Source organism: Brachyistius frenatus, unplaced genomic scaffold, assembly GCF_029030835.1.
Source record: "Brachyistius frenatus isolate BFR_SWC_R1_liver_20210118 unplaced genomic scaffold, ASM2903083v1 Contig_72, whole genome shotgun sequence".
In the NCBI taxonomy this organism is placed as follows: domain Eukaryota; kingdom Metazoa; phylum Chordata; class Actinopteri; family Embiotocidae; genus Brachyistius; species Brachyistius frenatus.
In genome coordinates this window covers 1227891-1238154 of record NW_027210671.1, presented here as the reverse complement: position 1 = coordinate 1238154, position 10264 = coordinate 1227891, and the positions used below count along the sequence as shown (strand labels likewise).

The 10264-nt window shown below is 42.9% G+C and overlaps 1 protein-coding gene across 2 annotated transcripts; it reads right to left on the bottom strand.

Moving 5' to 3' along the window:
- Positions 1-46: 46 nt before the first annotated feature.
- vdac3 (voltage-dependent anion channel 3) lies at positions 47-9389 on the bottom strand. Of its 2 annotated transcripts, XM_069707826.1 has the most exons (10): positions 9263-9389; positions 6108-6223; positions 4185-4256; positions 3882-3931; positions 2717-2869; positions 2523-2575; positions 2181-2408; positions 1918-2068; positions 1197-1254; positions 47-1091 (listed from the first exon to the last, which is right to left on the bottom strand). In XM_069707826.1, exons 1-10 carry the CDS (start codon positions 9355-9357, stop codon positions 1000-1002), a joined length of 1068 nt encoding a protein of 355 aa, XP_069563927.1. In that variant the 5' UTR covers positions 9358-9389; the 3' UTR covers positions 47-999. The 2 variants fall into 2 exon arrangements, with proteins under 2 accessions (XP_069563927.1, XP_069563928.1); XM_069707827.1 differs by lacking the exon at positions 6108-6223 and having other exon boundaries at positions 9263-9346.
- Positions 9390-10264: the final 875 nt, after the last annotated feature.

Below are 10264 nucleotides of genomic sequence, written 5' to 3'. Positions count from 1 at the left end.
AAAAAAAAAATAAAAAAAATATGAGAAAACACACAACCCATGAAGATCATTGTGTTTGACATTCTTTATTCCATTTATTCAATAAAATCTGTTTGAGGTCCTAACTGTTGACTCACGTTCCTATACAAAGCACAGCACAGATAAAGTGAAATGTAGTGGTAAGGATTGGAAAGGTACAGGACACAAAACATGACAAGACAAAGAGTTGAAAGAGATCCTAATTGCCATCGGCCCTTTTTACCAAACAGGACCTGAAAAACAGACATTTAGGCAACTGAGGGTTCACAGTTAATAACTGTGTGGCTGAGGTCAAATGGTGGAATCAAAGTTAGTCCACTCGGACTGAGAAACATGACCCGTCTTCTGCTTAACTCTCCAGCCTCTATTGCATCTGTTTACACTCACTGTACTTGTCAATATGACAATGAAAAGTCAGGAAACTTCCCTCCAGCCTTCAAAGCATGCAACAAAACAACAACATACCACAACAAGCATCCTCTAATAATCTCACCAAGGTCTAAAACCCAGAATATATCAATAAAACATGGATGACCACACAGTCAGCATCTTATTACAGAAAGAAAACAGATATGTCAGAGACACAAATGCTCTATTAAAAGTACACTTTGTCTGGTCGTACTGGTCATAAGTAGCACATTGTTTGGAGAACAGGTGGTTTTGCATGAACGAACGGCTGACAAGTCTGTTGTATTGTGATAATAAATGCTCAAAAGTCAATTGTGTAACCCTGTAAATGATGTAAAATTTCAAAATAAAACTGATGCTTGTTTCGGTTAGAATTACAATACTGGAGGTCTTGGAGGCTGCTCGGGGTTTCAGGGTTAAGGCCAAAGAATGTGTGTATCCGTGTGCATATGTGTGTAGGACTCACAGGGAAGATGTGTTTACGTGTCGCTGAGTGGACCTTTGCGGTGTCGTCACATTTGGGCTCTGTATTCTTCTCCTGTGTTGCTTTCCTCTCTCCGTCCCGCTCAATCTTTACGCCTCCAGCTCGAAGCCCATGCCGACCTTGTGTCCACCGCCGTTCACGTTCTTCCCGTCGATCAGGGCAGAGACGGTGAGCTTCACTCCTGTGGAGGAGGGGGGGGGGGGCATCGAGTTATGCATCAAGTAGATGTAGTGATTCTCTCGTGTTGTTACGCGGAACGTTTTCTGTTCAAAGTCCGTCAGCTCACCTGGCCTCAGGGTCTGTGTGTATCCAACTCCAACGAGGCAGGCGTTGTTCACCTTGGTCTGTGAGCAGAAACAAAACATCATGGACGGGTGAGATCATTATTAACACAGCATTAGGTGAGCAGATCGATAGAAACAGGGTTACATCATTTATATGAAATGCATAAATACATCAGCTTCAGGTCAACAACTGAAGAGGAGTTGGACGATCATGCTTGAGAACTGTGGGCTCGTGAGAGTTGGATAAGGGAGTTTTGGCTGCTCGTCCCAAACTGAAATATCTCACCAACTGGCAGATGGATGACCAGAAAACATCGATAGAATGACATCCTCTTGACTTTTCCACCAGCAGGCTGACATTTGGGTTTTTTGTTGTTAAATATCTTCATAATGGGAGGATAATCAGATAACAGAGAAGGCTGACCGATCTGATGATCCCCTGACTTTCTTTTTACCGGCAACATCAGGTAAAAACTTTTGAGTTCCTTAAATGATTTACAAAAGGCTGAAAAGCTAATGACAATTTTTAACAGCCACAGCTGTACTTTGTGTTCAGTAATTAAGACGTCAGGGAAGTAAACCACATAGCAGGACGTTTAGCTCAATGCAGATCTAATTACAGTCTCACTGAGATGCTAGTGTGGCTAGCTAGTGAGGGGGGGGGGAGGTGTAATCTTATTTAGCATTTTAGATGTGTTCTTGATGTTTGAAGTCAGTTCTTACAGACAGGGAGGCATCCTTATCCAGGTGGTATTTGGCTCCAATTCCAAAGCGTGTGTTGTTGCTGCCTGCTGTCCACGCCAGGTGGACCGCTGTCTCCAAACAGCAGTTCACCTTTTGGAAAATGGAGCCACCGAACTCTGTGCCGTCGTTACTGAAATACAGAACCAAAACCCAACGTGAACACTGAGGAAATATAGAGATATATAAAGTGTATGACTTCCTGTTTTCTTCCTGCTTCTCTGTACTAGGATGTCTTGACTCACACGCTGGTGTGAAGCTGGAAGTCACCGGCCTTGTATCCAAGGGCGAAGTTGTTCTGGGTCAGTTTAGACTTGGCAGTGTCGAAAGCCAGCTGGTAACCAGCCAGCCAGCCCTCGTAGCCCAGCACGGCAGCCGCATGGACGGTGGGACCGTCCATGTCGAAGTCCAGGTCACAGCCCATGTTTACAAACTCCCGCTTGTAGCCGGTCTTCAGTTTGGCACTCTTCTTGCTAAAGAAAGCGGGTAACCGTGCTGCATTATTAATGTGCTTATAATATGCATCTATATTGACTGAACTATTCACTTGGATGGAGACAACTTGGCATGAACAGCATTGCTCTTACCCGGTGTTGGGCACAAATGACGTGTCCAGAGCGAGCTTCAGGCCTTTAGCCAGCTACAGACAGGGGGCACAGACGATTATCTTATATTTAATCTGAATATATTGACGTTTTGAATATCTTTAAACTGAAGCATAATCTTGTCACATATTGTTTCAGCACTTGAAATTAGTAATATCCTGTTAGTGTGACTTGACCTGGTCCTCCATGGTGATTTCCGCGGTGAGAGTGTTGTCCGTGTTCCATTTCTGGTTGAAGGTGAGGCCCAGCTCGTTCACTTTGTACTTGGTCTCCAGGTGGCCTCCTGACTTCCCTGTGTCGGTGTTGTTGGAGCCGGAGGTGGCAAACTCCTGCAAGACAGAAAGGGATGGAGTGATGGGGGGGGGGGAAATGGAAAATGAGATGGGAAGGGAAGCAGAAGTGCACGTTAGAGCACAGCTACAAAAGCTACAGGGCAGAGAGGACAAGAAGACACACTGGGAGGAAAAGAAAAGATGAGGCGAAACAAGCGTTGCTGCTCTGCTTTTCCTCAGCCGCACGATCCCTCTCGGGTTTGTACGGCTGGTTATTTAAAAGAAGAACTACACCTTTTGAGATGGAGAAATGAGATTGGAGGAAAACCGAGACAGGACTGTGAGGGAGAGGCTGGTTGTGAGCATATTTGAGGATCAGAGCTGCAGTTAGGGTAATGGTGCCACTTAAGACGAGCTACCGCTGCACAGAAACACTTGGCAGAAAGCGTGCACGCATCATCTGTGTGCACACAAACACATAACTGGTATCACTGGCTTACCCTGTAGTGCACCTGTGTTTAATCATTACATATGCACCCACTCTCTCTCTCTTACCATCTGACAGGAGCATCCAAAGAAGAAGCAGAAAAAAAGAGAAAAGAAGAAGTTAGGGAGAACCACACAGAGTTTACATGCGGCAATTTATCCGCTCACTGGGGAAAATGAAAAGCAGTAGACAGTAGAAGCTTGGACACAGCGAAAGCATTTACATTGTTTTTTTTCTCTCGGGAGGTTTGAAGGAAACTCTGAATGTGCTAATTTATGGCTTTACTATGGCAACGGGATCATAGCAACACAGCATGTCGAAAGCTAATCTAAACACTTAGTGAGACTTTTTCCCATTATGAGACATCCTGACGCTTGAGAGACTACAGAGGAAGCAGCAACTGTCAGACAGACAGACTGTTTCTCTGCTGACTCTGTATGTCGATCACGCATCAGGCACGCTCCGACACGAGGAGCTGCAATGTTGGGAGTCGGCCATTTGATCTACACTGGAGTGCTTGGAGAGGCCTCGAGTAGAAATTCAAACACATATTGGGCTCACAGAGACGACAGGAGTACTTACAACACCGCTCTGAGACTTGGTCTTCACGTCAAGCTTCAGAACTCCGTATCCTGGGGAGAAAGGAAATCAGGGAATTAAAAAAAAAAAAAAAAAAAAACTACAAAGAAAGGCTGGAAAAATAAGCTACATCCTCGTGCTGCACAGTACGACTCTAACAGCTGCAGCACAAATAAACAGCCGTGACATGGAGGAAACAAAATGTTCCCTTTAATTCATTCTCCATCTATTCCCAAACAGTTGCAATGAAATAGCAACCGTTAAATATGCTGTATATGTGTACATTAGAAGTATGTGTTGACTTACCATAGCCCTTGTTGAAGATGTCTTTGGCAGATTTTCCCAGGTCTGAGTATGCAGGAGGGGCGGCCATTGTGCCTGAGGAAACAGACATCCACATCAAGTTTCTTCACAACAATAAAATACATCCTGACTGATGCAGAATTACTGTCAAGAGATACTCCAGCAATTTATTAAAGCACTTCCACATCATTGAGCAACTTGTAAGAAACTGATTTTTTTTTTTCCCATTTTAAATCTGTGCATCAGAGGCCAAAATATCCTCATTTATTCCCCAGCATTTGTTAAACTCCAAAATGCTGGATCACTCTTTTCCCATGATGCACCGACCGAGACTCTTTCATTAGGTCCTCCCTTTCTCAAACACAGACATCCTTCACACGCCTCCAGTTTGCAACCATAGACTGTATATGAAAGTGGACGTAGCTTCTGGGTCTGAAAATTGAGGTCAATGCGAAAGAACCTTAAACTGCAGTACCATTAAGGGCCACTAGAGGTTGGCTCCATAAGGCTCCGACTCAACTTCTCTCACTAAATACAAAGTCTGAATTTTTTTTTCCACAAGTTATTATGGTGTCATTCACTAAAGTCACTCCTTCTTATTTGTTTTTCTGGCAGTCCATCTGAAAATAATCCTATCATTAATTAGATATTAGGCCTAGAGAGCAATGTTTGGGGGCATATTTGATTGACAGGCCTGTGGTGCAGTCAGGTTTCTGCTGTAGGTGGGCAGGGTGTAGTGTCCTCAGGTTCCCAATCAGATCCCTTCAAATCCACCACTTGGTCCCCACCGGCTCATCCAAACACGGTCATAGATGGCGACGGCTAAAATGCCGAACTCGAGTTAACAAACCAATGGGTGACTCCTCCTAACAAAGACTAAACTGATCTAGTAAAATCAGCGGAGTTCCTCTTCTCTGGCCGTGAATCCAGACGGCCCCCCCTGGTCCAACCTACCTCCAGAACCTTGCTCACCAACCGGGCCTGTGGACCCACCCTTAAATCAAAATGCAAGATCAAAACTTAATGGAGCTCTGCAGCTTTGTCGAAGCCAAGCAGTGCAACTCCGAGAGCTCTTCTCAGGGTATACACGCATGTTAAGAAGCAGTGCAGATGAGGCTTTCTACCAAATATTTCAATTTCAACCAGTACACATTATCAGATGGCAGGAGGAGGCCTGTCAGGGTGCTGGTGATATCCAGCTTCTCTCCTCCCCCTCCACATAAACCATATTGATTGTCTGGCAGCAGTCCATTAGCAAGCAGCAGAGGTAGTTAAATGAATGACACTGGTTCTGTAGTAAAGGAGGGACAGATAATGTGCACCACAAAGAACTTGAATTCCAAGAGTCACCAAAATAACAATACCCAGTGTGGAGACAAAGATATATATTATGTGCAGAAATACTATACAAGCCAATGCAGCAGCGCTAACATAAGCAGTGGCTGGCATGGTTAGTCAGCAACTACCACTCCTGCACAGCACCGCACTGCACCGAGCTGCTTCACACAGTCATCAGGGTCCCCTGGGTCATTGTGTGTGTGCATGCGCTTTCTGCTTGTGAAGAGGACATTTTTGACAAGGTGACTTTGCCTTAGCGCACAGAATATCCTCCCTTACAACCTAAAGCTTTTTTAATATTTTACTACTGGTTCGCCGTCCTTCCCCCGACCGTTAATCTTACCCATCGCATCTTTTCTGCAGACGACGGAGACTTCGCTGAGGGAAACGCTGCTGCCATCAGCTAATGCTGAGCCAGAGCTGACCATCAAATACTGCCACTGGACTCTATCGCATAGAAATGAACTAGAGGTGATGAGGAAAATTGCTGGGTCTTATCACTTTGAGGTCTGACCTGTGACGGCAATGCAGCCAAAGTGCGACCCAGGGAGCCCTGATGACAATTAATTTGTCTACACACTCACTCACCATGTCTCTTGGGTGTGTTGTGCTGACATGTCACATAGTTGTCTTTGTTCTCTGTCTGCTTGCCTTTTCCTGTCTTGTCCTGCTGCACCACAATCCCCACTTTCTCCGCCATGTCTCTTCAGACGAGAGAAGTGCAAGGGAGGGACAATAGAGAACTTTTGGCTCTGATTTGACAGCATCGTTACACAATGTATGTTTTTTGTCTGAGAGCGGCTCTGAATATTGTGACCATGTTTTCCGTCGTATGGCCGTTGCACAATTATGTGCACAGGCCAGCAGAGGATGAAAACATGTACTTTGTGCACAGCATGAGAACATGATAAGGCCTGTGTACAGATGTATGCCGATCGTTTGAAATGTGCTGCCTCAACTTCAATCATTAACCGTCCTCGTGCTATATGAGAAACAATCTCTTGCCAAATGTACCTTTTCTCCATTTTCAAAAGCTTTTGTCAAAAACTTGGTTTAAAATCACAAGTATTTCTTATGAATTGAAATATTCATATATAAGAAGGCAGCAGTCAGAGTTACAGTTTATAAATATCCTTAGTTATTATTAATATATCCTGCGGTTGCTGATTTTTTTTTTCACTGACATCCTTTAAATCAGATAAAGCAAACTTGGTAGCAAACATTTACTTATTTACACATCCTTTAGTTATGGACTAACATTTTCATTCATTTGGCAAATATTATGTCCATTATTGACTCCCTTTTAGCTCCGTTATGTTCTCTACAGGACAATCTGTGGCTTTTAGGATAATAAACGCTCATCTATCTACACCTGACAGATGGCTGTAAAGCCTGAGCTGCAGATTCAGGTGATAATTCTCTGTGGGTTCATCCCTTTATGAGCGAACCATTCACCCTCTCAAGGGAAATAACCAAACTCGGTCTAACTTTAGCAGGTAGTTCTCTGTTCTCACAGGACCTCATCGCTCATCATGTTCAGGCCCTTAAAGATCTCTATCAGTCACACAGGGTACGCATCAGAGAGTCCTGTCTATCATCTGTGGTGTCGGTGTTTCTCTTCACTTCTCAAACACTCAGCAACTATGTGCCAGCTGACCACATGCGTGTACTGATCTGTCTTTGTCTCACCCGACAGACTCCTTCCCTCTTCCCTCTTCCTTCTTCCCTGCTCCCTGCTCCCCCCCTCCCCGTCTCCAACACACTCCATTTTTGACCCTTTCCATCTTAGCCCTTATCGCTGAGCCGGGCCTCTAAATTTAGCCCAGGTGAACCTGACACGACAACACATGTGACTTTGCTGTCAAAATGTGTCCTCCTCCAGGTTCAGCCTATTAAATCCCCTGTTAAATGGAGGTATTTGTCTGTTTTGTACCTCCACACTCCTGTCACTCATCTTAATACTTTCATAAGCTGCGACCGGATGAAAGCGGAGACCGAGCTCAAAGGTCAAAATGACACAAACAAGATGGTGGTTGGCAACAATCAAACATGGACAAATGTTATCTCCACACTGAAGTCTATTTTTTTTTTTTTTTTTATGCTAACTGTCTATTTGTTGTCTCAGTAATTGGTACAGAAATGCAGGTCATTGTGTCATGTTTTTAGTTTATATATTAGAGATACAAAATCAGATACAAAAACAAAAAAATCAGAGTACATTTTTTTGTAACAATTATTTTTAGTTGACTGATGAGTTATTTCTCCTCTCAAAGAACACAATTGTTAACTCTTCATATAAAGAGAAGGATACTCTGTATTCTGGCCAATTATCTTTATTGAGAAATCTACTATTATTAATTATTTTAAATGTCCTGGCTCTGTAAAATCAAAGTAACAGCAAACATGTTTGACTTAATGTGTATTTGTGTTGATATAAACTGGAGAAAAGTCAGAAACTTCTTTACTTTCTAGTTTTACTTAATAAAGTAAATATCTAAACTATAATCCAAACTAGCCTAATCTTACCATTTAAATGACAGAAAGGATTTTTTTTTTTTCATTTTAATCTGAAAGTCATGGTTATAGACACCTTGATAATGAAAAGATACCAGACAAAAAGGTATAAAATTGTGTAAACAGACTGTTACACAACACTGCTCAAACCTCCAGATAACCAAGAGAAGTGAGTGTGTGTGAGTGTGTGTGATAGAGATAAGGTCAGGTGTCTTCAGTCCAGTTAGACTTTAGTAATCTATTACTTGAATGTAAAGTGCGTAATGTTGCAGTATGGTGTGTTGAACATTAGAGTCACTTCCAGTGTGTACAATGACAACATTGAAAGTGCTGTTGTGCGTAAGCATGTTTTTACCAGAGGGTGACACAACTCTCGTTGCATCACTTGTATTTATGAGTACTCTACCAATGAGACAGTCTGGTGATTGACAGGCCTGATTTCAGAACTTGGGATAAAAAATAAAATGAATTTAAAAACAGTTCAAACAACAGAGGTCTCACTTTCACTTCTTTCTCCGAGCAGCTGGCCCAGTAAATACTGAGTGTGGGTCAGCACCACAGTGTCACTGACCAGATTAACTCTATAGGAAAGCGCGTAAAGGTGGCGCTGCCAAGAGATAATGGGCCCTTGTTATGCAAGTGTCCACGTGCCGTGTGTCTCACCCAGATAAAACGGTTTGAACCAGATTTATGGCATCACGTCGCTCTTGGCTGTCCCGTAAAGTGAGCGTGTTTAATGCCAGATGCGTCCACCTCGGTTCCCCTTGTTTGTAAAGCCCTTTATTGTGTGCACTACACAACGCCTCATCTTTTAAAAACACAGCCTTTATTGTATCTCAATTAGTCGAGATGTTGCACCAGAATGGTTAAAATAAGTGACTTTAAAACATTTTCAGAACATTTATGTCGCCATCAGTTACATTTCATTTAGAAATCAGTGATTTCAAATCATTTAAAAAAAAATGGAGCCAGTAAACACCTATTTGTGATAATCCTTTTTCCAAAGCAGTTTTCAGTGGTGAATTTCAGATAACTATCATGCACACACATATGCAGGCCTGAAGCGGTAGAAAAACCTTGGCATGCCCGCCTGCGGTTCTCCCACTCCTGTCGGTGACTCGTATCTCACTGACAGTCAAGCCACTGTTGACAACAACTGAATGTCATGCAGACAAAAACCTGCATAAGAGGACACCAACTTTGTTTAAAACGAGACTGGTATGTCTTACCTTTGTTTATGTGGAGGAGTGTGCAGAGTTTGGCGGCGCTGGTCGCTGCAGCGGTGAACAGTGAAGGAGAAAGCAGAGGCGAACACACTGGGCATGCGCGAGGCAGGCCTCCGGCTGAGGGCGGGGCCGTTGTGCAATTTTATCCTGTTTGTAAATGTTTTACATCAAGTTCACATTGTGAATAATAATGCTGAGAGGATCTTTGATACTCAGCAGGTATTTAATTTTTTTTACAAAAGGGAGAATACAACTTCAATAGGATATTCAAGGAAAAGGGGTGTGGTTTTGTGACGACAGGCTATTCGTATTCATATCTGCACAATAATTGTGATTATCAGGGCCATTTGCATTTTTCTACATCGGTTACTGCCTCCACTTATCCCACAGTCAACTTTCACATATTAGTTATTTAGACCATGAACTGTAGCAGCAGAGAAATACTGGAAATGAAGGAAATGCTTATGCACAATCTCTGCAATGATATAATTTTGTCATATATTCATATTATTATTATAGCCACTATCACTGTGAAACAACAGTATAAACAACTGTGGAAATGCTGGATTTGTTTTAGTGTAAGTTACACTACTCGAGAGCAATGACCTTTACATAATATGCCCTCTCTGACGATGCAGGGGTTATTTCTGCCCTGTTAAAAACCCGTCAGGCAATACTCAATACTGTCACAGAGTACGCTGTACCTTTCCAGCACGCTGTAGAAATTAAGTACTCGTGTTTTACGAGTTAATATGGACAGTCGGGGTTTGGGTGCGGCAACTGAAGTCAAGAAGAAGGGGTGTTAGAGCCTGAAAGGCAATACTGAGGGAAACGATAACTATTTCACGTTATCAGGATTACGTCACAATTACACCTGCTACAAATACTACAACTGCTACAAAACCAGGGCACGTAAACACATAATTTTATTTAATAATTGCCTACCCTTTTAATAATGTAGAATGAGTGTTTAATAATGTCGGGCTGTAGTTTGTTGTCTACCGC